Source organism: Asterias amurensis, chromosome 21 (assembly GCF_032118995.1).
Source record: "Asterias amurensis chromosome 21, ASM3211899v1".
NCBI classification, from domain to species: domain Eukaryota; kingdom Metazoa; phylum Echinodermata; class Asteroidea; order Forcipulatida; family Asteriidae; genus Asterias; species Asterias amurensis.
In genome coordinates this window covers 71,065-98,984 of record NC_092668.1, presented here as the reverse complement: position 1 = coordinate 98,984, position 27,920 = coordinate 71,065, and the positions used below count along the sequence as shown (strand labels likewise).

Here is a 27,920-nt window from a genome sequence, read left to right as displayed (position 1 = left end):
AAACATTTCACACAGTATTGTTGACTAGTTCGTTCCTTCTTTATTTCCTCAATAGTATGTTTGACAGCAACAATGTTGAAGACATTTTAATGTTATAACAGCTTGTTGGCTGCATTTCTTAAGAGCCATGTTTTTTTTTTACATAATGTACTGTTATGGAAGCTAAAAGTACCTGGTTTAAACACCAATCGTCCAAGTATGCATTACTTTTTAAACAGTAATGTGTCAAACACGCTACATGTTACTTTTTATAGAAGTTGTTCAAACCAAACCCATGCATTTTCCCCATGGTATGGCTTCGTCAGCAAAGAACTGTTGTCATGGGAATTCAAAATCACAAGCAGAGCAAAGTTACAATAAAAACTGAACCCAAGTAAAGAACCATACCTACAATCCATTTGTAACATTCTGCCAGAAAACAAACAAAAATGCCAAAACAAATGAAAACGAAACCCACTGCGGGCACGTCTATAGAAATAATTGTGGCTACACATGACATTTTTATCCATGATTGGTAAGGGACAGTATTAACAAGGAGACGAAAGTCCGACAATTCTGTTGAGGAATTGGAAATGCTAAACCATAACATGACATTGTCATGCATGCAACATCATGACAAGATATACTCCACTCTATACGCATAATTATGAGCTTTATCCTTTCAATAATCACACATTTAAAAACAAGTCATGGCAGCCAGTCTAAAGAACACACTGTCAAATCATTTACTGTGATTTATTGAGTTACTGTCCTAACAACTGTTGAGAATACCCTAGCTGAATTATACACCGTTTGGTGCGCTATGACCTATTAGCCATAGCTGTAGCCCAGCTTGTTGATTTGGCTCAGACTCAGCTACGAACCTACATCGCACTTAGCAAGAGACAGTAACAAACAGTCAACTGCTTGATTCGTGCTTATTCTAGTGTTTACTATTTTACTCAAGTAGTTCACCACTTAGGGTGGACATAACAAGTAATTTCTATAACAAAGAAGGCACTTTCCGGGTCATTTGGGATGAATGATGAATGGAAAGGTTTAACACAACAGAACATCAGGCAACATATAACCAATCAAAAGGCACACTCAAACATTTCATGACAAACAAAAGTAAACTTCAAATTTATCAACAAAAAGTATAAATAGAATTGAAAGAAAGTTGAATTACCCAAAATCCTCACTAACGCAATATCTCATGCAATGTCTTACTGGTCACAAAGTAATGATTGATTTAAAGTCCTTAGATTAAATCCATGGTTGTTAAATGGCCCTTTTCAAATCTTTAGCTTCTACTTTGGGTCCAGCTTAGGATATAGCAACACTGAGTTCATTCTGCGGAATATAAACTGAGCATTCAATAGTTACCATTCAGCATTAAATAGTTACAATTGAGCATTCAGTAGCGACCATGCATGCCACTGCTCAAAGAAGTTTCCCAGATTAACTCATAAATTGCCTTTTTTTTTCTTTTATGTATTAATTTAAAACTTATCTGATGCAATACATGCCTATATAATAAATTTGTTTGTTTGTATTCATTATTTATGTAAAAGCTAAATTTATCATTTTCAGAATAGTGATAATGGGGAAGATAATCTAAAGTCTACATCAAAACTTTCCAGAATCTATTTAAAAAAAACTGTTTAAAATAGTTCTTTCACGTTTTTTGAAACCTTAACAATAAAGTTGCAGAAATATTCAAAATACTGGGCACTTTCTAGCTGCCGACAAAGACAACACGTACTCTTCTCATTTAAGTGTCAATTTTACGGTTTAAAACTTCTGCTAAATTTATTTGAATAGAATCCTCCCACAAGATTGTTTTTTAATTTAAGTAAAATTAATACTTTTATGAGAATACTGAAAACTTTGTATAACAGCTCATGTGTCATTCAGGTTTTGATGTCTTAAAACAGCCACAAATCATCAGCCCAGGCAGGTTACATGTATACTAAATAAAGTTGCAATACCTTAAATAACAGAGAACAGTTCAGGCTAGGTTCAAACTAGTTCAAACTAGTTCAATCTAGTTCATACTAGTTTACTCCCGCAGGATCAGGTCTAAAAGAACACTCTTTTTTAATACCAATGTACAGATTCTGTTTAAGCTACATTGTAGTTCAATCTAGTCCAAACAAGTTTAAATCAAGCGTAACAGCACAATAGGATGAAGTCATTTCATCCTGTTCACACTGGTTCAATCCAGTTTAAATCTTACCCCTAACTTAACCGGTTCTGACTGGTTTAGTCCAAGTTACAAGCCTCCCTTAGTAAGTTATCCAGCTCAGTCAGGTGAGTGAACTTATTGCCAGTTGCCGTGGCAGCCGAGGCAGGTCGACCAGCGTATCTAAAAAATAAAAGCAACCAATACTTCCAATTAATCTACCGTTAAAGAATCTCTTTTTGTTGTTTGACAAACATAGATTGAGATTGTACTCACGTGCAGCGTCGTTTCCAGTTAGCAGCAGTATGGATGCGTGCCTGTACGTAGTTCCAGGCCCCCATGTTCTTATGCTCTTCCTGGGCCCACTGGATCTTTGCATTGGGGTACTTCTTCATCTCCTCAATAATCAAATCATACGGGAACGGAGAAATCTACCAAAGAAAAAAAATACAAAAATAATAAAAAAAACAATGTGAAATTCCAGAGTTAGGCATAATGGTGGGCAAGGCTTTATGGCTACACTTATTTAAATGATTTTTCAGTAGTAAACAGTGCTTGGAAATTTCATCTGACGAGTAAAAAATATTGAGGGACCACCCACACTCACAGACAGCATTAATTAAGCTTGGGTAGTAACCTGTTTCTGCTTAGCAACAATTATCTGTGCTTCACAGCTCTATGCAACTGAGCCTCATAATAACACGTGTCCCAAGATCTGGGCCCAATTTTATGGCTATTCATAAGCAGAAAAATGTCTCAATTGGTCAAACAACTTGTTATTTTGACCGGTTAGCTTAATTCTGGTTGTAGTTGATAATAATAATAGGCATTTATACTGCGCTTTTCCAAAACATGATCAAAGAAACACGCTAGAACAAAACTTAAAACACTATTTCAGAAAGAGATAAGTTTAAAGTTTACTCTTAAATGTAGTTGCGGCTATCTTACCTGTTCCAGACGAGTGACAGCGATATTCTCTTCCAGTCCAAGTTTCTCCCTCTCCTTAATCAGATCGTAGTAAACCTTCCCAGAGCAGAGTACCAACTTCTGTACTTTGTCTGGATTCTGAGACGCAATGCCATCCTCTTGGATCACACGCTTGAACATGGTTCCTAAAGCAACAATAACAAATATCAGTCATCAGGATTATGCAAACAACTCTATCGTTTCTACTTTAAAGGAACACGTTGCCTTGGATCGGACGAGTTGGTCTATCAAAAGCATTTGTAACCGTTTGTTATAAAATATATATGGTTAGAAAGATGTTTTAAAAGTAGAATACAATGATCCACACAAATTTGCCTCGAAATTGCGTGGTTTTCCTTTTACTTTGCGAACTAACACGGTCGGCCATTATTTTATGGGAGTCAAAAATTTGACTCCCATAAATGGCGGACCGTGTTATCCGACGATGTAAGAGGAAAACCGTGCAATTTTGAGGCATGTTTGTGTGGATCATTGTATTTTACTTTTACAACATCTTTCTAACCATATGCATTTGATAACAAACGGTTACAAACGCTTTTTCAAAGACCAAGTCGACCGATCCAAGGCAACGTGTTCCTTTAAGGCTTCCACATTGAAAAGGTAAACCAGGCAAGGTGCATACTTCTATATACGTATAATTTCTCTAATATCGGTTGGTTTTGAGAAGAACCAGAGTTAAGATGAAGAACATTTCAGACATTATCATTTAGTTGTGCTCTTCAGCTTCTTAATATTTACCTTCAACCATTTCATCAAAGGAGGATCTTGCATCAGGGTGTCGCAACAGACTCTTTGGTGTGAAAATGATTAGCTGTTGAGAGAATAATGGAAGCTTAAAGGCATTGTCAAATGAGATAACTTTTGCAGGTAGATTGGACAGACCAACCAACCAACCAACTCCGCTGCATCTACAAGAAACATCCCATTTACACAAGATACATTTTCCTTATGTTAGCATTCTACCTTGACAGTAATCCACGGGCTGAGTGCCAGTTAAAATAGTCGAGGACCAGTCACAACTCTCTCAAAGGTGTTCAGCTGGGTAGTTATGTAAAATAATTTAAAAGCTGGGGACCAATGAAAAAACAATTAAAGGCAACCCTTGACAATATCATACAATCCCCAAGAATATCATATGTAACTAACTCAAGGCGCATTTTGTAAGTAATGTATTAATGCTTAAAAGCATTAACCTACAAGTGATGGTGGCTAGTTGAATAAGGTTTTTATGCAGCTCTCTTTGGTTAATATTTCCCAGGGTGCAATTAGTTCAATGTTTCCCAGAGTGCACTTTGGTAATTATTTCCCAGGGTGCACTTTGGTTAATATTTCCCAGGGTGCACTTTGTTCAATATTTCCCAGAGTGCACTTTGGTAATTATTTCCTAGGGTGCACTTTGTTCAATATTTCCCAGGGTTGCACTGTAGCCGAGAATGAACCAAAGTCTTCCCTTGTTGCTTTAAAAGACTTACAGGTTTCCTGAATGGCAGAATAATCTGTCTACGTAGTATGTGGAATATGTTGGCAGGCGTTGTGCAGTTAGCAATAAGCCAGTTGGCGTCGTACAACTGGTTGATAACAAAATCCTCGTTAAGGGTCTGTGGATAATCAAATGAAGGATTGTTAATTCATGGTAGTGCATTAAAATGAGGCGGAGCTCTATTAGATCTATACCTACAGGAGACCAGTCACTATAGATAGTACACATGATATAGTGTTTTGGCTGGTAACCTTATTCTGGTAAAAAGCACATACATTGTGCTTAGTTTCAATTTATGCTTCGGGTCCAGTGTGATTTTCAATATCATTTGCTTTGTTGTGGTGGTAAGGCAACCTCATTCCAACCCCCCCCCCCTAACTAGAAACCTTTGAAGAATAGAGGTTACCCTAACAGTTGTTAATAGTGAGGAACCCACGCTGCTTTGAAATGTCTCTTTTCTGACGCGTGACAATCTCCTTTGAGGTCCAACAAAACAACATAAAACTATTAAAAGTAACAACAACAAAAAAAGTTGAATTGGCAGAGGTTTAAATTCTCACTGGTATGATGTCTGGGTCATCATTACTCATCTGTAGGAAGCGCTCAATACGTGCACTAGAATGCTCCGGTCCCTGTAGAAAATAAACACAATCAAATGAATCAAAGTCTGACATGAAATAGTTTGTAGGAAACCATTAAAACAATAAGGAGCTCAGGATCCTGTACTAAAAAACAGAGACAAAAAACCATCAAATATTTTTCTAAAAATGTATACTTATAGAAGACTCCTAGAAAACTGCATGCTACGTAATGCACAGCCTCGATAGAGAATCAGGTCAGTTTGACCTGTTTGTCTGTTAGGAGAGGTGGGCGGGGCTTACCATGCCTTCATAACCGTGTGGAAGCAGCATGGTTATACCACTCTGACGACACCACTTTGCCTGACCACTAGAGATGAATTGATCAATGATGCACTGTGCCGTGTTGTGAAAGTCACCAAACTGTGCCTCCCAGATTACCAAAGACTGTGGGTTCGTCATGGAGAAGCCAAGCTCAAATCCTTGGGTCGTAGGAAAAGGAGATTGTGTTCAGTTACTGTTTCACAGCAGAAAGTATTGCTTGAACAATTAATGTAGTAAGCAATAAGACCTTGGCCCCAAGGCTGGCTCTAAATCTGAGGTCTGCAATGATTTTCAACTTTCTTCTCCCCATCAGAAATAGACTGGTCTGCCTTTCACACAAGCTCTCAACACACACCTATTCTTCAACCTGTTGCTAAATATTGTCTTCACTATTTTTCTGATCTTTTGAAGTGATAAGTTTTTAAAGAAAACCTTGTTTGGACATTTCAAATGACTGACTTACCCAATACACCAAACTCTGAGAGTGAACTGTTGCACACAGTGTAGTGAGCTTGATCAGGGTAAAGATTGTTCAGAGGCATGAAGAATTTCTTATCCACATTCTGGTCATGCAACATGTGATGACGGTGACTGAAAAACAAATAAACAAACCACTGACTCAAGGGGAGGCTGTTATACCAAACACTGGCTTTAGTAACATAATAAATGGATTCAAATGCCTCCATGCCCTTCCACATTGCATTGGTACCCCTTGAAATGTTACATTTCCCTCATACATACCCCCCCCCCTCTGTTTAATAAACAAAATAATAACCCCCAAACCTGCCTTGCTCTTACTAGAAGGAACAGCCTGGTATTTCTGCTATGAATATCAAATTACTTGGTAACGAGTAATGGGGAGCTGTTGATAGTATAAAATATAGTGAGAAACGGCTCCCTCTGAAGTAACGTAGTTTTCGAGAAAGAAGTAATTTTCCACGAATTTGATTTCGAGACCTCAGATTTAGAATTTTGAGGTCTCTAAATCAAGCATCTGAAAGCACACAACTTCGTGTGACAAGGGAGTTTTTTCTTACATCACTATCTCACATTTTACTAAGCAACCACGATCAATCTTGGCTCTTTCTTTGTGAAATCGACCCCATGCACATACAAAAATTAAATAAACAACAGGAAATGTTTTGGGTCTTCTCAAAAAATGTTTTTTTCCAGTGAAAATTCTGAGCTACAAAATCTGAGGTCTTGGGAAGATTTTCTTGTAATACCAGCCCTAGTGTTACTAGTTGTCAGCTGAAATGAAACTGAAGCCATGAAGTAAAAGTACATCAGCCTCACCTGAAGGTACCCCTTTCTACATCTTGTCCACTGAGTCGAACATGGATACCTTCCTTCAAGAGGCTGCCAAACGCTAGAGCCTCACCTAGCGCCCAGTCGATCTGCCTGTTCTTCACCATGTCAAAGCGACTCCGAAGAACACGCTTCAATCCTGTAAATATTAGTGTTTTATTCTTTTACTGCCTGCCTCAGGTTTACAAGAAATTTCTCTTATGAGGCTTTGTGGTTTTGAATAGAACAGGCAGTCTACTCCAAGCTCTTTTATTTAAACAGCATGTTCCATTTCACTTAAGGAGACGTTATAACTTATACACAAAAGAGATCCATATGTAAACAGACCCTGTATGCAGCATAATAGCAACTGACACACATTAACAAACTGCAAATTAAGGGTTCAGAATGAATGTGTTACATTGTTACTCCAGGTTACACTGGTTACCAGTTCAACAAAAATTAGCATTTAAAGTTGTTTTCATATAACTCGTTAAACCGTTCATGGTTTAGCACCAATGAACATTAAGGAGCTCATAACCATGAAATCACTCAGGGTTTAGCACCAATGTTCATTATATAGCTCATTATAATCTTCAAATCACGCTCTCAATTATCTTACCGTCTTACATGTAGGAGTTCACAAGACCACACACTTTTAACTTACCCTTCAAGAACATCAAAGGCAACCGTAGGTGATCGAGAATTTCTTTTTGCTGCTCCTAAACTATAAATAATCTCCCTCCTTGTATTAGACAATCATGCTCGCTTGATGTATTTAAAACAAATTTTGTTTATGATTAATTCTTTCTAGTACTGGGTGCGTTCGATTAGCTTCCCAGGGTCTACCCTGGTCTGCCCTCGTGTACGCTCGAATAGCTTTGACTCCATTCCAGGGGCTCAACCGGGTCAGCCCCAAGTGCCCCGCTTGTGAGACAGGTCACTTGCGGCTGGCCCGAGGTGCATGACGTCGTTCGATTGGCTCATGTTGGGGGCTCACCCGAATGACCAACGCGGGGTCGACACAGGGAAGCTAATCGAACGCACCCAATGTTAGATGTATTTGTTTTTTTTGTAGAGCGCAGTAGAGTTTATTAACATATTTATTGCCAATTTAAATGTTTCATATAGTTATTACTATGGCCCAGCATTCTTCTGCAGATGATCAGAGACATACTGAGTGAAACATAAAGTTTTTAAATCACCGGTTCGTTTCAGAACCACCACAACTCAACCAGAGAGTTTGATGCACATGGTGTCTCGGTAAACTTCACTAAATCATGAAACAGACATCAACCCTTTCTTAGGCCAGAGCTGGTGAGGGAGTAAGGTCAATAAATACCTCCATGTAGACTGTAATCTTCTGGAACGCTGCTAAACTTAGTGCCGATGTCTTTCAAGATGTCTTCACCGATTCCAGTCGATGGGTACCGGAGAGGAACATCATGGTTGAAAAATCCTGACAACCACAGATTAGAAGATCACAGTTTTCAAAACCAACATATATTGTACAAAGGTTGTTTCTTATAACGTCTTTAAACATTAGAGTGTGGGTTTGGGTCACAGTAGTGTCTTTGCTATGTCCTGGGGAGATGGGACGTAAACTGATATAAAAACTCACTCAACATTATCATTAAGAGAAATGTGTTTGTCCCTAGTGTTTCTGGCATGGTTGATTCAAACCTAGCTCTGCTTACATGCACTGAAATATAAATGCAAGTATTAAAGGCACCGTACTTGTGATAATGTGCTGAATAAGAAATGTGCTGAACTTAATCAGAGTCCGGAAGGATTCATAGCCTGGTCCCTTCAATAACTAACAAGAATTATAACTTAAATTGACTTAATGAATAGAGGGAACCCAACACAGAACCACACCTTCAGATTATAGTGAATGAGTAAAACAACTACCTGTCCATGGTGAATCAAGCCAGTCTGAGTTCTTGACATTTTGGATGGTCTTAGCATTCTGATATGCATCCTCACATATCTTATCATATCCAGCCAGCTCCTCCTACATAGTGGGGTAAAGGGGATGGTTTTAATGTAAGCCATACATATAGCAATCATCCAGCTTTCATAAATAATAAAATCAAAAAAAAAAAAGATTGACCGTCTAAACCGTGTACTGAATATTCATGTTTTGGTTTTTGTCATTTCTGGTAAAGCATGACTCTGTCCTGTGTTTATCTAATTGTCAATGGTGCAGGTGAGAAAATCAGAAATCAGCCGAATGGTTGCATGCCTGAATAATGATGGTAACATGAACAACATTCTCCTGAAGGTGCACTGTAGATTAAAGACACACAAAAAATAATGAAAATATACTAAAGCCAATAAACAAAATGACATTGATCACATGGAATGTTATCTTGCTAATAAAGTCACCTCAAATTCTTCCTGAGTCATGACACCTTCTTTGATCTTGTCTCCAGCATACTTGGTTAGAGCCGGTGCGTGGTTACGAATCTTCTTGTACATGAGGGGCTGTGTGAACATTGGCTCGTCCATTTCATTGTGGCCATTTCGTCGGTAACAAACCTTACAAGACAAACAATTTATTTATCATTTTATAAGGCTATTCAATGTAATATCAAGTATACCGGTACATGTATATTAAAAGAAGGTAAAAACAATACTAATCAGCTGAAATGCAAAGAATGCTTAAAACAATAAGGTTGAGCCGCTGGCATCATGTATGATTGCCTTTGGTAGCCAGCCACACGGACCCATTTATAATGACAACAGCACACAGCCAGAGGTTGTAAGTGTGAGGGTCCCAGAGATAAGGCAGAGAAGAGAACCAATACACAACTCTACCCACATTAGGACCTAGCTGGGAATCAAACCAAAGCCACAGTGATGAGTAGCAACCGCTTCATGATCTAATAAAAGTAGGTTCTTAGATCATACATAATATACTAAATACTACATGTAGATCATTGTGCTGTTTAACTTTATTATCTCTGGTCTTCAGTCATACTAAAAACCATTCCTGAAACATTCTCAACTCTCTTGCCAGGAAGCACAAAGGTTCAAACTGCTTACATAATATCTCAACATTCACAAGCTCCTGTTTAAAGGAACACGTTGCCTTGGATCTGTCGAGTTGGTCTTTGAAAATTGTTCTGTAACCGTTTGTTGTAAAATGTATATGGTTAGAAAGATATTGTAAAAGTAGAATACAATGATCTACACAAATATACCTCGAAATTGCACGGTTTTCTTTTTACCCTGTCGACTAACACAGTCGGCCATTTATGGGAGTCAAAATTTTGACTCCCATAAATGGCTGACCGTGATAGTTCGCGACGTAAAAGGAAACCATGCAATTTCGAGTGATACTTGTGTGGATCATTATGTTCTACTTTTAAAACATCTTTCTAACCATATGCATTTCATAACAAACGGTTTTAAACGCTTTTAATAGACCAACTCGTCCGATCCAAGGCAACGTGTTCCTTTAACTCCCCCATGAAGAGAAGCAATTATGGTTATGGAATTGAATACTCACTCAACTCCATGGGAAGCAGGCAAGCAACTTGATACTGCTCATACATCTATATGTACAGTCTGAGTGTAATGGGTTACATTAGGTGCTCAGAAATAACACAATCTCAGCACATGGGTTCCCCTTTATACATCCAGATAAAAAGAAGCAATTGATGGTTAAAGTAGCAATTACTCACTAAGTCAATAACGACATCCTTGCCAAAGGTGCATCTCCACTGAGATGCTACCTGGCATACATACATCACAGCCTCAGGATCATCCGCATTCACATGGAATATTGGTGCGTTGACCACGCGGGCTACATCCGTACAGTAAGGTGAAGACCGCGCATAACGAGGATCGGTGGTAAATCCAATCTAAGAGAATAAAGCACAGGATGTCTAAACAAAACATTTACTTACGGGAAGACAAAAGATTTGAAAAGATTCAAAGAGGGGATGTTATGATTGTTTTTTAGTTTCCTGAAGCTTGGATAAAGTCAACCCAAAATGCCCTGTTCAGTTTTGCACAACTGTCTAATGCACTGGTACATTTCACCAGTATACATGATAGAGGGTGTTTAGTCACCCTCTATCATTGTATATTTCAAGTCTTTCTTGTAGCAAGCAAAGAACAAGATAACGGAGACTACCAGCCTGTAAGTTGGAAAGATGTGAATGCTTATGTCTCGCACGGATTGTGCAAAGTGAATGTACATCAAGATCGCAATGTGGTCAATATTTCATAGCACTTTCCAGTGAACTTTTTACAGTTAATTCTAAACTGCAAAATTAGACTTTCCAGGCTTCAATGGAAGGATTCAGAGTTTCACGATCCATCAGGCTATCAATCAGTTTGATATTGAGACCAAGTAAAGCCCAGATAATACTTCCTGTGAATGCGAATGCGAATGCAAAGCGAACTTGACGTGAATTTGATGTCACAACTATCCTTTCGCAGCAATATTTGCAAGTGAGTTGAATGGAGCTGAACTGCTGCGAATATTCGTTGCGATTTTTGTGACGTCAACATTCGCTTCGCATTCGCATTTGCAGGAAGTATGAACCGGGCTTTAGTCTTGTTTGTCTTGGCTTCTAGTAGTTATTACCCACCTGATTGTTAACTACAACATGAATAGTGCCGTGCGTTGAGTAGTCTCGTAGATCAGAGAGATGGAACGTCTCAAACACCACACCCTGACCAGCAAAGGCAGCATCACCATGCATTAAAATACTCATCACCTTCAACAACAAAACACAAGATACATTATTATCACTTGAAGCGACACAATAACAAAACTAGTGAGTAATTTTTTGCTGGGGATCCCTTTTTTCAAAGGATGAGTAAAGTCAGATGAAGTTGATAATAGATAGTTACCCTCTTCCCTTCAGTGTCCCCGCGGTAGAACTGTTCAGCTCGGACCTTCCCCTGGACAACAGGATCTACAGCTTCAAGATGGGATGGGTTGGCCACAATGGCAATGTTGATGTTCTTCTTTGTGATGTGGTTGAGGCGAGAGTGTGCCATACCAAGATGATACTTGACGTCACCAGAACCCTAAAAGGAAAGGAGCAGTTCAAAGTTAACCCCTTGCAACGACTTCACATGTGACTAGTGTCTGGTTATGGTCTGCCATTTTGGGAGTTCAAAAGCATGTACAGATACGGTGAATGTATGTTCACTACACTGTATAACACACAGGGATACTGATTCCAACAATGTAGGTCCAACACCTAATGATATTTGAAACCCCAGAAGTCCAAGACATATTTTTGATTTAAAAGGCCATGTGCTACACTGTAATATTAGACCATCATAATCTTGAGATCTCAATCTGGCTGTTTGGAACATTTCAATTGCAGGTAAAACTGAAGATAAAACCTGTCACATTATGATGGCGTTTGAAGGCAGTTTGGAGTCTTAAGAGTACAACTGACCTCATCGGCTGCTTCTAGCTTGGAGTCAAACTGAGAGAAGAGATGTTCCAGTGGCTTGCGGGCTACGTTAGCGAGGACATTCAAACGACCGCTGTGTAAATCAATTGACAATTATAAACACTAAATATAAGATAACAAAGCAGTTGGAGATTTGGACACTAGCAGAGTCTTTCTCTGAGGCTAAATAAAAATAAGATCAACTGAAGCCTCAAGTTGTCTCTGTTCCATTTGAAAAACCAAGGTTCAATTTTATAGAGCTGATTAAGCAAAAAAAAGTAATCTCACCGGAATAAGGTAAACAGACAAATACTATGTCACATGAAGCATCTTTGACTGATATCCTGCTAATTTTTGCTTAGCATAAAACTGTTAAGCCAAATGGTCTGCTCGGGCCCATCAAGTTAGGACTGTTATGCGGGTATGAAATATTAACTGTGCTCAATTACATAAGGCATCTCCATATTAGAAGATTTCTGCTGACAGCCTTTTAAGAAATTGGTCTGAAAGGGGTTTAATATTATTATTGATAATGCATCCTACCGATGGGGCATGCCGATGACGAAGCTCTCGACCCCTTTACCACTGCACACATCAATAATGCTCTTAAGGGCAGGGACAAGTACTTCACAACCCTCTAGTCCAAAACGCTTCTCTGCTGACCACTTCCTGGCTAAGAACTCTTCAAACCTGAAGGGCAGAGAATAATAAATATCACACAGGGTCATTTCACATCATTTACATTAATGTCCAATATTGGGCTTTCTCAATCATCACGTAACAAGACAACAGTCTATATTACCAAAGACTCCTACAGGTGTAAGTATAATACAAACAAATTTGGAAACAAAACTAAAATTAGCTATGATGTTTTTTCCTTGAAACTATTATTATTGTTTTTGTTTATGTTCAGGGTCAATTGTCTTAAAGTAAGTCATGCCAGTGTCATAATATTGTTCATGAATGGGTCATTTTTTTCGGAGTAATTATAAATTAATTTTATCCCAAACCCTACTTCTAATCAATTCCATTCTTTGACTTTGAGAGCTTCTTGAAACTTAAAGTGTGACAACAAAATGTGAAAATAGATTGGGAAGTCTGGCAGACAGGTCGGCAAAACCCACCTATGGGAGCGTATGAGACGTTCAAGTATGAGTCGTTTATCCATCTTAGTGAACTGCATAATGCCAGGAGTCTCAAAACGCTGACGTATCCAATCACACTGATCACGGTCATTAATGAACATGTATTCAACTCCAATGCTGCGGCAGTAAGTATCCTGTTCAAAAAAAAAAAACATTATGTGTTTGTTAAATACATTGTACCATGGTAATATATTCTAAATTCTATTGGTCGAGAATTCGAGAACCAATCACCAATCACCTGATGGTGCCATTTTTCTCATCAGATGTAAAACAAACCATGGACCACATCAATGAGCTTATAAATGGACAATTCTTTTTACTTTTTGCCGTGTAAGCAACTTTACGAAATTGTGGCCTGATATTTACTGAAAACCTATTCCATGCAAGGCTCCAGTCTGAATATGGATTCGAACCAGGGTTCACAGAGAACATTATGTTATATGTATAAAATATATTACCTCCAAGCGTCTGATGATCTCCCTCAAGGGAAGAGCTGATTGTTCCCCACCAATGAACGTGGTCTGAGGCAGTGTAAACACCCTATCCATATCATGTTCATCTAGGAATAGAGGAAGAGAATAAGAAAACAAGGACTGAGGTACACAGAACAAACTGTACTCAAACATTGTAACGTGATGGTATTTTGATCCATTAAATTAGTTTGAAGGAAACTTTGTGATCATGAACAAACTTCTTTTTCTTCCTTTGTAGTGCTGCTTCATTATTGAAAACTGTTTGGTTGTTGGTCACCTACAACACTTGTTGCAAGTTTAGTTGTGAGGTGTTAGTTAGTCTTCTGGTGTAAACCATCAATAGGAAGAAAATATACGTTGTAGTTAGTTTCTTCCTATTTATTGAAACCATGCAAAAGCCTCAAACAATACTATTACCATCAATGACGTTACTATCCTTTCCACAGGACAAATTGCTGCATTTTGGGAGCTTTTCAACATTCCAAACTGGTTTGTTCTTACATATTATACTGTTAGCTTAAATTCTGTTAATTAAAGTTGTTGCGAATTTCAAATACTACAACTCTGTGCGGATAGCAAAGTAAAGCATTTGGGAAAACAAATGTATGCAGTTATACTGTTGGCTTATTGATACTTACAGGTTAAGGAAATTTCACTTAGAAATGACAAAGAATGAACATCTTTTGATAAGATTTCTTGATTTCTTTATTACAGTGAATAGTGATATTGGTAGAAAGATGAGTTGGTGAGTAGAGGGATGGATTAGTCTCATGATATGGTCACAAGTCTGCCCTTGCTCTGTGCAAAAGTATAACAATATTTCATTTAAATGCGAATAACTTGTTACTACTCGCCAAGTGAGCTACAGTATGACACATGAACAATTATTTTAATGAACACAGCGACATTTAGACACACTTTAACACCACAATATACAAAAACAGGAGACAGACTGTGTTTTTTTAAAGGTTACACTGGTCTTTCATCAAAAAGTGGGTGAGGGGTTAGCCCTCACTAAGGAAAGAAACAAAGATAATAAAATGCAAGAATTTGAAAACTTCACCGGAGCTGAACAATAGTCCCCCCAAAATGTTTGTGTGTTTATTTATTTTCCATTATTTTTTTTTTATTTTTTTTTATTTTTTATTTTTTGGTGGGGGGGGGGGGGGGTGAATGCTGAGAATAGGAAAACTTAACCTAAAAAGTCAAGTGCTGCAAGTATGGTAATCTAAACTGTTGTCTTGATACGATCGCACAGACATGACAGAGCTAAATTGTTGTCTTGTTCTGATTGCTTGGAGCTAAATTATGTAGTTGTAACACAAACTGGCTTTAACCTAACCACTTGAAACCCATCAAAATCCAACAGAAATGGATTGAAGACTTCACCTTCATGCAGAGAACTGGGCCCAATGTCTAGGTAGCAGAGCCTTGAAATTGGGCCCTAATCTCTGCATCAACTGTACTGCCATAATCATACTATAGACCAACCATAATCAGAGTCAAACAATTAGAGAAATGGTGTTGGACATGTTGGATGGTGTTGGATTTTTGTTAGAGTCAGATAATCCTAGTAAATCCCACAAAGGACTTAATATCGAAGAAAAACTACACTACAATGTTTAGACATGAACAACATCTCCACCCAAACCAAAGTTCAATTTTAGTACTAGCTTTATGTCTGTCCTTATGACAATCATAGTCTACACTGTACATCTAGTTTTTGTTTGAGGTTTTCAATGAGCTATATATGGTTACTTTTCAACTGGGCGCTTTATTGACGCTTTAGTCAAAACCTCTTATAACTGTGGCTAGTTTGGATCATTTCCAACAACTATTAGAACTCATGACTATCTATAACTGTGACACTGAAATGCAAACATCAAACTCAAAGTCCAAGGAAAGCCCTACAGCCTTGTTTCCACTGTTGAAAGATAACAAGTTATATATATATGCCAAATCTTTGTTTACTGAACCAACTAAATGTACAGTTTCAGATCTCTCACTTTTTGCAGTGATATCGCAGGGCAGAGTTCAAGTTCTTATCATTCCTACATGAAAGAATGTAGCACCCATACATTAATATTGAAACTCCCTACCCCCTCACAATAAATAGTTTAAAGAGTTTTACAACAAATTAGTATTTTAAGGGTATTTCAAATGACAATGTGTAAATTGGTTTGTAAGGAATTAAAGGAACACGTTGCCTTGGATCGGACGAGTTGGTCTATAAAAAGCGTTTGAAACCGTTTGTTATGAAATGTATACGGTTAGAAAGATGTTTTAAAAGTAGAATATAATGATCCACACAAGTATCACTCAAAATTGCACGGTTTTCCTTTTACGTCGCAAACTATCACGGTCGGCCATTTATGGGAGTCAAAATTTTGACTCCCATAAATGGCCGACCGTGTTATTGGACGAGGTAAAAAGAAAACCACACAATTTCGAGGCATATTTGTGTAGATCATTGTATTCTACTTTTAAATCATCTTTCTAACCATATGCATTTTATAACAAACGGTCACAAAACGCTTTTCAAAGACCAACTCGACCGATCCAAGGCAACTTGTTCCTTTAAGTACGCTGTAGTTAGTAATGAATGTAGTCAAATTAAGGAATGGTATGTGAGTATGTTGTAAATATTTTATCTTTGTTCAATTTTGTTGACAGATCAATGCCACTTTCAATTTTCAATAGACACTTCCAATGGAAAATCTATTAAGTCTATTTAGAAATCTTAAGGGACCCCAAGGCCAAGATCTGGGCAACTAAGGCAGCCTTCGGGTATGTGGCCTTCAGGTTTGTCAATGCATTTAGAGCAAGGGTCAATGCATGTTGCATTCATTCATGACAAGACCTTGCAAATCTTAATAAAAAAAACATTTGCAATGCAAACATGTACTGTACAGGTATGCATTGCAGAGTACACATTAAATGCCAATATGCTCATCAACAACGACAATGAGACACACATCACTTCCCAGGTTTTTAAATAAAGGTGTGAAGTACAACAGCTGTATCCTCGCCTACAAAAATAATGGCCTGTCATCTATCTCTGGGATTTCCATTTATCTTCATGTCATGATCATTGTGTTGTACACTAGCTAGATGCTAGCAACACAGTGGATTGTACGGGATAGTCGGTTGGAGCGATTGATGTTTGGTATCATACACCATGAATTTTAAAGAGTACACAGCGTACTCAGTGTTTCCTTTTCTGAGAGTATGTGCTTACAAACTCAAGGAAGTGTTTAAATATCAACCTGTGTGCCGAGGGTTGACCCATCTTTGAAGTGGGCAAGGCCATACTGATTGTTCAGATTGTTCAATAAGAATAAAGGAAATGTTGGGAATAGTTTGGAACAGACAATGTGGAAGGTTGGCTTGTGTAACTTTATTCTGCTTAAAAATAATTGGTTTAAAAGCAGTTATCGGGCACAGAGCAGTGTCGGCCAACAATTTACAATTTGTTTAGATTGAACACTAGTCATAATTGTATGTGACATGGTATTTTAGCTGTTAACCTTAGTCTGGTAAGCATAACTTTGTTGTGCTAAGCAAAAAGTTTCGCTTTTAGCAGCTCTATGCTATTGAGCCTTGTTTTTTACCCAAACAAGATCTTTCTACAGCAAGCAAATCTTTGTTCCTACATTGAAAGAATCAGCCTACATGCAATGTATCAATTTGCAATTTATTAATTAGTTAGAGGCAATGTTTGAGTATGAACAGATAACAGGGCTCAAAGTTGTCAGACCTAGGCCAGTAGTATTTGCAGCAGGCCAGTAAACCCATGACCACCAAGTCTGATGGCCTTGTATCTAGCTAGATCCAACCCGATAAATGTTGCCTAAGTTGTGTACACGTACTAGTATACAATTTGCATGGTACATGTACGTGACTAACACTAATCGTCTTGACAAAGTTATAACTTTTTTAAAACAGGCATTAGTGGCACTACAAACGTCTACATTATTAGTGACTATGTGGACATACAAAAAACATGCAGATGTTTGAGGTTATCTGACATGAGGATGTACATGTACATGACATACAGTGTGAGAGGGAACAGTGTGCGAAAACAAAGTAGTAAAGACTTTCATAGATCACTAGCGAAAATTAATGAAAGTTGGCTTAGTGAAAATGCTATAAGCAATTTAATTTTTCCTAAAAATGCCCGAGTTTGTTCAGTAACCCTAGTCATACATTGTAGTATGGGTGTGTTAAACCAAAGACACAGTGGATATTTACCTCATGAACACTTCACTCAATGATGAAGGCCCAACCTTTCTTTGCGGATATCAAGTTTGTGTTTGGATCAAGTAAAATACATAGTTGTCTGCAGTGTTATTTATTATAAGTGAAAGTCATAAAAAGAATGTGTACTGTTATAAATGACAATGGCTTCACTTGTGTCAAAATCTGACCAAATATTTTTGAGGGCCCATTCTTACAGGGACACCCAAAGTAAACTTTGACAGTATCAAGTCAAAGCGTGTTAAATTCCCAATCAGTCTTTTGCTCAATTGCTATTTAAGCAACTCAACCTTTGTTATCATACTGACCTTCCAACAAATTTTGAAACACTCGCGCCAAAACCAATAATCTTCACATTCGCACACTGATGCCCTCGTGTAAGTGATCAGTGAAAAAAGGAGTCCAAGATAAAAAAGGGCATCCATTGTTAGTTCTCTCAAGTCACCTGAACCTTACCCAACTTATAATTCTTGGCCTCAAGCTCTGGTGGTATCTCACTGTTCAGATCTGGATTGTTGATCCCCAACGGATCCAACTTAGAAATATTATGGCCCCGAATCTGAAAGGTAACATTCTGGTTTAATCCTTGTTTTCATACAGAGTGTACTTAAAATGAAATGGGAAGGGGCACGGTGGACTGCCAAGAAGAGGGTCTCCAGACCCATTATATTTAAGAGTATTAACATGGAGTGACCAGTTGTCTTTGGTTACATGGTTGCTTGACACCATTTTCCGTCCATAAGATACACTTGTAACCCAATGTCCAGTCCAGTCTACCACCCTGATACTGCAATGTCTGCCGATTGCCCTCTCTCAATATGCTGACTTGTTGTAGAGAACTTTAAGCTGACAATGTACAGTTATGTGTAATCACAGTTGAAAGTTCAATGTCAACATGTTTGGCCTTCCCCTCTGCAGTGTATTTAAAATCAGGGACACATTACAGGGGACCTCCATGGTGGATTACACAAAGAGTTAAGACTACTCTTATCTGCAATTAGGACAAGACTTCTTAAAGGTTTTTGTACCTTTAGTTTTTAATAAGGAATCGACCCCCCTGGCCTTAAACTTGAAGGGGGCACATCAATTTTGCTCTGGTCCGAGGTCCAAGGCACTTCTATTGAAAATGTAAAGTTGTGTTGAACCCGCATTATTAGAAAGAGTTTTGCAAAAGAAGGGGCACCACTGTCAGCGGTTGCTGTTGGTTCCTTAAATAGTTATTTAGTTATTATTACATGTACCTCCATGGCCTGACATTACAATGTACAATGGTCACTGATACATATGTAGATTCCCCCCCCCCCACCTTTGAGGGATGAAGGAGGGTCATACTGTGAGTGGGCATTCGTTTGTTAGCAGTATACTGGGATCATTTCATACAGGAAACCTCCATAGGTAAACAAAGTGAACAGATTGAGGTGCACTTTGGAGGTGGATTTCTACCTCCATGGTAATTTTCATGATTTTTCCCTGACAATTTAAGGATTACACACAGTTGGGCTAGTGGCCAGGGTTTCATCTTGATAACAGTTGACAAATTGCTTTATCTTTCTCCCTGAAAATGTACACATTGCACATGTATGGACAAGTGGACAAACCAGTGCCAGGAAAAAGTAAGTGCACACACTTACAGTACAAATACTATTGAAACACTGGCTACAATAGACCTTTATCACTGTGTGGTCGTCTTCATGTTACTCCATTCCAATTGTAACCAAAGTGACAGCATGATCATTGAGTAAGGACATAAACAAGGTTGTTTACAATGTCCAACCATGGAGGAAGAGTCCAACAATGGTTGCACCTTGGTCATTAGAGTAGAGGCTTATAGATTGTACAACCATGGTCAACCAGCACATAATGTCATAAATGATGAAACAAGAGTAAAAGACTTGTGCTGGTAGATTCCATCTCCCTCCTGCTATACACCATACATTACGTTGTAATGAACCCGTCTCAGTAATTTTTGCCTTAAAGTCATAAAGGCATGTCTGGCGCCAAAGATATCTGACATGTCTGATGCCCATCATGCTCACTGCCTGGACAAGAGTGTAGGAATTAGAATTCAAGTATTCAATCCATATTCCCCTAAGGGGGAACAAATTTGGCCAATCACTCTCAAATTAAATCACCCGATGTTGAACATCACTCGCTTTTATATTCCATTAAATGTCTGTTTATTATGCATTGAGCTATGAATTATAACTATCAAAACTGAAAACTGTTCAAAAGAGTATAGAATTCAACTAATCAACCTGCAATAGTTTGTTATAAAGCAGAAAACTTAAAACATTGGCCTTTTTGAGAAAATAATGATTTGGTATACTAATTGAGAAAGCTGGGCCCAATTTCAGTGCTTTGCTTTACCAGAGAATTAAAAGTTGGTTTGTACTACAAGTGTGTACATGTCCCTTAAGTGTAATTTGCAAGCTCTTTATCGATCACCTGACATCCACGTGTCATGACATCTGCAGAGCAATTTGTTCTGAGCCAGCCTCTTGAGGACTGTACATGCGAATTGGCTGTCACCTAACGTGCCATCATAAACTGGCCCAAGGTCTGCGCTACAACGCACTTGGCATTGATTAACCCATAGCATGAGCACACACTCATAAATCTAGAGTCCTTACACCAATCACGAGTGCTGCACTCTGTTCTGAGTAATAGGCAACATCCCTCAGTCAAGCTCTAACATGTCTGACTAATTAACCACTGGTCTACAAGGGTAACCGAAGACATGCCCCTTTCCACAACTCCTCTTGAACATGTTGAATATATGAATTTTATGTCATGTACATTCGTATTACACTTGTGATAAGTCAATTTGTAATTAAGTATTACCTGTGATAACATAATATTTTGAGTGCTGTGTGAATTAACAGAAATCACATTATGTACATTGTACACACACATCTTCTCTACAATCCTCACCATTACACATTTACTGAGCACTGTGTTATTTAATGTTAACAAATTGAAGGCACTTCCCAACTCCTTTGTAAACACAAATCTTACGCACCATACATTGTAAGCCTACTGTGTGCGATTTGTTACTGCAAATAAAATTCAAGAAGTTTACATGTAATTGGATTATAATGCAGTCTCCAGGATACAATGTATATGTTCAAATGTGTAGTGTGCATAATTTCAAATTTGAGTCTGCTCAAAATTATGTGATGTTAGGGACACTGTGCTGAGACTGTACATGTACGTACAGTGTACCAGTCACTGTTCATCCCAGTGCAGCGACTTTTCTTTTGCTCGTATCATTTTGAGGCTTCTCTAGATGATCGTCATCATCGTTGAAGCTAGCATTGCATGTATTGATTTGAAATGGCCCCTTCTGATTTCCTGTAGGCGTTCTCTGGCTAAAAATAAAAAATTTGTTTTGACGTGAGGTGTGCAGGTGTTGCCTTTAAGCTCAGAAAAAAAGTAGGAGTACAGATTGTACTTAGAAGACTCCGTTCACATTAAAGGCAGTGGACACTATTGGTAATTTTTACTCAAAATAATTATCATCACAAAACCTTTCTTCATAACCAGTAATGGGGAGATGTTGATAGTATAAAACTTTGTGAGAAACAGCTCCCTCTGAAAAAAAGTAGTTCAGATTGTACTTAGAAGACTCTGTTCATATTAAATGCAAATAATAGTTAACGGCTTGATGTTTTTATCCTATCAGAGTCTTTTTCAAAGGCTAAATCAAACCACAACAAACCCAGACAGTTTACTGGTTTAATTTTTTTAACAAAACAGACTTTTGTTTTAAAATCCACTGTCCTTTGAGATTTATAAAACATTGAATTATGATTGACCCCAACCATCGTCATTCCTTCAATATCCTAAGTATAAGTTTAGTTTTATTTGACTCTGTGGGGCTGCACTAATCAGTTTCAGTTTAGAAGAACTGAAAATACAAATGGTGGGGTCTTCTGTGTACATGTATGTAGATCAATCTTCAAAAGTTAAGTGTTATTTATGGGATGTATTTTGTGTTTGGAAAAAGTTAGTGGCCAACTTGAGCATACATATTATTAGATTCTGACAAAACAAAAACCTCTAACAATCAAAACAAGACAACATTCATTAATGCGCAGCTCTTCACCTGCATCAAGAACAAGTTATCATGACAATCTTCCAGAGTTCATTTTCCCCTACTCCAGGTATTTTGTTGATAATGACACCACCTTGTAAAATTATACAAACAGTTGTGTATTCATTTTCACAATGTTTTGGGTTGAACCACGAAACATACTAGATTGGGACTTATCTGAGCTACAGTGTATGGCCCCCATCTGAGCATAGAGCTAGCTCTATGATCTGAGCTTCATCTCCATGACGCCACATGTTGGCGGTCTCCCTACACATGCCCTACCTACAGTTTGTCAATGAATCTATAAATGTTTGAACCAATATTGACAGAATAGGGAGACTGCCAACATAAATGATGTATAATGTGCATACACCTGTACATGTATGCAGGGCGAGATAGCCCTTGGCATGCTTGATAGAGTGCTGGCCTACAATCTAGATGTCACAGATTCAAGTCCTGCTCAGGTCAATTTGTCTTGAATTGACTTCCCCAATCAGTTTCCCTTGTCTGAAGTAATATTTCATAAATATACTCGGGTCTTTAGCATTTACACTAAACTATCTCAGCATTTTGGGACTCTAATTGTTCAGCTCTGGTGTTTTGGTATGGGGGTGGGTGGAGTGAAGTTAGGCACTGGCCTTGGAGAATTACCTAGGTTATAGTTCCCTGTGACTAACTCTGGTATGGGTCCTGTTGATGCCGAGCTGATTCCTAGGGGGTCAAGTTGGGCAAGATGGTGTCCCCGAAGCTACAATTTCAAATCAAGTTAAATAACATTAATTTTTAAACTTCATACAAGTAGTGTTTTCAGTTACTGTATTAGAGCCGAAGAACATCTTTTTAGTGAAGGGCTGGGATCAACATTACAAACTCATCCACACAGTAGGTCTGTAGCCAGCCTCTGTCGTTTCCACACAGTAGGTCTGTAGCCAGCCTCTGTCTTTTCCACAGATTTTCATGGTAGAAAATGTTTGCCAGTGTATATATTCAACCTAATTTCTTCCTAATAGGATTAGGATTCAGGCAATACCAAAAAATAAACATTTCATTCATTAATTACTGAAGACAATATTGTCGAGATCTAGAAAGTCGATGTCCAAAACGTGGTATTTAAAACATGGGTTTGCAGTATTCATGCATCCCCACCTTACACCTTCCCTCCATACTTAAAACACAAATACAGAATTCGTAATATAATTCAATTGCCGTCAAACAGAATATCTGCAATTTCCTTCATTCCACAATATTCAGAAGGTGTAAAATTTACCTTGATTGAATTTGATCAGTCCATGATGAATGTCTATAGATTTAAAGGAAATGCCTTGAGTACATTGTACCTCTTGAATATAAAAACAAATGCTAAGTACATGTACTGTGAGTATCGTGTATGTGTGTATTGTACAGTGTACATGTATGTATATGTAGGGCTTGAGTGCCTGACAATGAACTGAGGAAGTTGTCACACAATCAGGAGGTTCTTTGCCTTCAAAGTGTTGGGAGCTCAAGGTCTGACTTCTTTTAGAAAAGGCTGCTTTGAAGTACTGTACCATGTCTGATGTACAATACAAAACAGTGTATGTTCTACTAAAAGTACTTCTTTTCAGAGCTTTAGCTTTCACTTGAAATTTTCAGATTTGTTGAAAACAGCCAGTCCCATGAGCTGCTTTTATAAATCTGTGCAGTCCATTATGGTTTTAGCTCTAAGATACATGTACATGTACATGTAGGGGTGTGAGGATACCAATGTATGGTCTGTAGTAAATACTTTGCAAGCAAACAAGTGGTGAATGTATACTTTCATTATAAATGGATCATTTAGTTGTTAGTGCTTACTACACTCACACAAATGTTATCAATATGAGGCTGGAGGTCGAAATAGTATGGTACCAAAAAGGGAACAAGAACGTTGCAAGTATATGTTCAACAATGTATCGCAAGGGAGGGTAACCAGACAGGGGAGACCATGATTTGGAAGAACTGGTACATGTACATTAACACATGGCTTCATTTCTGGTTGGGACTTAAAAGGCCATTTCTAAGCCAAGTGGTTTCCCACATTAAACCAATAGACCCTTCCCATATGTAAATTGCACATAGCGCGTGCGCACTAACGTTTTGGTTGGCAAAATGGGGGAACATTGCGCTGTTTTGTACACTACTAATGGCTGCGTGACGCAGACGCGATTGCGCGCCTGCTCAGTGCACAACTCTATGGCTTTTGCCAACCAACAGGGTCTGTACGCATGCGTGAATGTAATTAGCATATTTCATGGGGAGGGTCCATTGCTAACAGGGCCCACTTTCCTACAGCTGCTACATGTAAGTGGCTGATTCTGTGCTAACTGTGTGACTTCCATTTCCTAAGGCTACTTTAAACCATAAGCAGTGGGGAAAGAGCACCCTTATTGTGCTTTCTCTGATAAGTATGATTTAGCAATGCAAATCAAAGGTAAACGGCTGTGAAATGCAAGCTCTAAAATCAGCCCTGAAACACAAGTCTGTGACCTGGGCAGACGACACAGTTTAGAGGAGTGTGGAATTCAAAGCATGGGTAAATAAACACTATTAATATACACGTCTTCAAGAAAACAGACCTGATAGGAACGGATGATAGTCTGGACAGACAAGTGATCTTCAATAACTCTCCTATCCAAGGGTGCTCCCAAAGACCTCCCCGCTGGTGGTGTCATCGTCGTAGCAACAGCTTGTGTTGATGGGGGATACATGGTGGATACAGGAGGGGGTGGGGTGTAAGCTGTACCTGGGGCAGCACCATTTTGAGCGTTGCGGAAGAAAATGTCCCATGACTGCAAAAGAAAATTGCAAAAAGTTTGGTTAGTAATGCAATGTCTCTCTGAACTGGGTAACTATGACAGTTATGACTTCTGGAAATAATGGCTAAGTGGTCCTACTGGCTACTAGTTCATCTGTTTTTTCTGCTCAAAGAAATTGGTATCTTGAAAGGAATTGAAGGAGTTAATTTGTGTGTGTGGCCAAAAATCTCACAAGCTTGGCATGTACATGTACCGACTTAAATCAAGGGATGCTCCCCTCCAAAACCCTGTCACAAAGAATTTCAACACAAAACAAAAAAGCTACACGTATGTCATTTTGACGACAAAGGATGCCTTTATCAGTAGGATGCTTTTATCAGTTCACTGTGTACAATGCTTAGTAACATGGGAGTACGCACACAAAGAAGCCAAATTCCTGTGAAATATGTTTGCCGTATGCACAGAATTACCTGCTTCTGTAAGCGCCGATTCTGTGCTTATGGTAAGCAGAGCAATGAAATTGGGCCCTGTAGAGGAGGCTATACTATAGACATGTTGATAGTTGTTGGAGTAGTGGTTACTAATAACAAGTTAAAGTGACACATTACCTTGGATTGGTCAAGTTGGTCCATGAAAAACTTTTGGCACCGTTTTATAAAATTCATGGTTTGAAAGATGTTCAAAAAGTAGAATATAATGTTCCACACAAAATGTGCCTCGAAACATTGCAACTTACAGACATGTAACACAGTCGGCCATTTTGTGGAGTCATAAATTTGACTCCACAAAATGGCCGACCGTGTTAGTTCACCATGTATAAGGAAAACTGTGCAATTTTGAGGCATATTTGTGTGGATCGTTATATCATACTTTTAAAACATCTTTCCAACAATATGCATTTTATAACAAAACTGTTATAATTGCTTTCCATGGACCAACTTGCCCCATCCAAAGAAACGTGTCCCCTTATTCCAATGCCAAGTATCCAATGTCTACGTGTGGTACTGAGGACATTCATAGAGTTAGAGGAAGAGTTCCTTTCTCCATGGGCCATCCACATTGATGGCTCTATTAGTCTATGCTCTTACCTTAGTCTACGGCTTGCTATGGCTTGCTTATTTTGGCATATTGGTGTTGCCAAAGAGGTTGTTTATTTACTTCATTTCCTTAAATGCCATCATGTAAATGTATGATGAAGTGGAATGCAGCCATTATAGCTGTTAATTGAATACTGCCGACTCCTAATATACTAAACGGTTTGTCGTGGAGAAACCTAGCACTTAGCAGCCAGTAGATACAACGAGGATTAAAATAAAAGTAGATCAATCTTGGTTCACTCATTACTCATTCTCCGTCATGTCCGTAGTCTAGTCTAATGTGACAGTCAAAAGTGTTAAGAATGTGCAGGTCCTACCACCACCAGGGTCACTTCTAAAAATCAAATGTGTTGGCACCCTAATATTAATAACAATAACATTTCCATCCAATTATAAATAAAAAATATTTGTTTAGTTTTATTTATAAGTAAAATTTTGGGTTTATACTTTTATAATTAAAAAGTAGCAACTTGTCTAAAAACACACAACATCCAACAATACTCAAGTCAATAGGACAACATTACACTTACAGGCAGAAAGTAGAGAAATACTTGACCAGGCAGTGCACTGTGCAGTGATTTATACTTCTTGAAAGTTTGATAAAATAGGTAAACTCAAGACTCAATCAATCAAACTAAATAAATGATATTATGTACACAAAAACCACTCAGATGCAAATTCTTAATCTTATTGTTGAAGATCACCTTATGCACAGATTTGGGATCCTCAAGCCACGATTGGTACATTTCTTCCACATAGTTCGAGCTACTGCCGCTCAGAAATGGCTCTGCAGCAACTGGAGCTGCATAGCCCCGCCGGGCTTGATGTCCATTTGGCGGGCTCCCGGTAACTGCTGCACCGGGTGACCGTAACGTCCTGAGGTAGCGAGATGTGGGCCCCCGATGTCCAGCCTGGAGTTGACCAAACGTCAACAGTGTCTTAAAACGGTACATTGCGAGGGCTGCTTAGTCCGATTCGGCAACAAGCCGAGTATCTCGAGATTCTGTCTTATAAAGTGAAACACTTGTTGCTTTAGTGGCTCCAGTTTAACGCTGGAACACCTCTTTTTTCTTAGAGTCTACCACCCCGAAATCGCGGCGATGGGCCTGCAGAAAAGCTGTTGTTGTTCGCGTTGGAATCCAACCACGCAGTGTAGAAACACCATCAACGCGCTGAAAACTTTACTGAACTTTCCTTCAAAAGGACAGCAGTGACAGTGTGCTAGTTGGTCAGTCACTGTGATGAAAATAATAGTAATGATGTGCAGGATTCTTTTAGGACACAAATACTTCTAAAATATAACTAAGATCCATGAATTGGGAGTACAAGAAAGGTTCAACAAACTCCACAAGGTTCTTCTTGGTGTAAATTCTGGCTGATCCGTCGTCGTGCGTGTGTGTGCACAGCAGGCGGTCGGCCTCTGCTGCGTGAAAAGGCGTCGTAACAGAAAGTACCAAATCAATATTTTTACGATGATGCAATGCCGGCATTTCCTGCTTGCTTAAAACTTATCCAGCACACATTTCTGCCACAGTTTTATTGATGTTGTCAGTAGAACTCTCTTCAATAATATATCCTTTTACTGGATACTGAATTCGGCAGACAGCTGGAAGAAGGCCGATGTGCCTTTGGAGGAATTTCCCAGTAGTTCATGTAGAACATGCGAACGAACGTGTGTGTGTTAGTGCAATTGGGAAGTAATGTACATGTACATGTACATGTTCATTACATGTACTGTATGTATGGTACGAAGGGAAGAGACCGATAAGATGTCGTAATGTATATGGAACGCAAAATGGGTAAAACAAAAATAGTTTGTTTACACACAGAGAAGT

General features: G+C 38.5%; 1 protein-coding gene across 2 annotated transcripts; it reads right to left on the bottom strand.

Annotated features, from left to right (window-relative positions):
- Positions 1-17: 17 nt before the first annotated feature.
- Positions 18-27,770, bottom strand: LOC139953272 (2-oxoglutarate dehydrogenase complex component E1-like). 2 transcript variants are annotated; one of them, XM_071952746.1, is made up of 22 exons: positions 26,790-27,770; positions 24,809-25,021; positions 22,866-22,962; positions 13,850-13,950; positions 13,371-13,525; positions 12,790-12,936; positions 12,250-12,340; positions 11,690-11,869; positions 11,425-11,553; positions 10,510-10,689; positions 9,209-9,361; positions 8,732-8,834; positions 8,163-8,279; positions 6,830-6,980; positions 5,997-6,124; positions 5,513-5,691; positions 5,192-5,263; positions 4,624-4,749; positions 3,890-3,962; positions 3,113-3,276; positions 2,441-2,595; positions 18-2,347 (listed from the first exon to the last, which is right to left on the bottom strand). In XM_071952746.1, the coding sequence occupies exons 1-22, from the start codon at positions 27,036-27,038 to the stop codon at positions 2,245-2,247; spliced, it is 3,066 nt and encodes a 1,021-aa protein (XP_071808847.1). In that variant the 5' UTR covers positions 27,039-27,770; the 3' UTR covers positions 18-2,244. The 2 variants fall into 2 exon arrangements, with proteins under 2 accessions (XP_071808847.1, XP_071808846.1); XM_071952745.1 differs by lacking the exon at positions 22,866-22,962 and adding an exon at positions 18,578-18,680.
- Between the last annotated feature and the right edge of the window lie 150 nt (positions 27,771-27,920).

Bases quoted from the DNA above. Each gene is read 5' to 3' on its own strand.
- LOC139953272 (XM_071952745.1), bottom strand. From the start codon at position 27,038: ATGTACCGTTTTAAGACACTGTTGACGTTTGGTCAACTCCAGGCTGGA. The intron at 25,022-26,789 runs GTGATCTTCAAC...TTTCTTTTGCAG, and splicing joins ATCCCAAATCTGTGCATAAG to TCATGGGACATTTTCTTCCG. The intron at 2,596-3,112 runs GTAAGATAGCCG...TTTCTTTGGTAG, and splicing joins CTGTCACTCGTCTGGAACAG to ATTTCTCCGTTCCCGTATGA.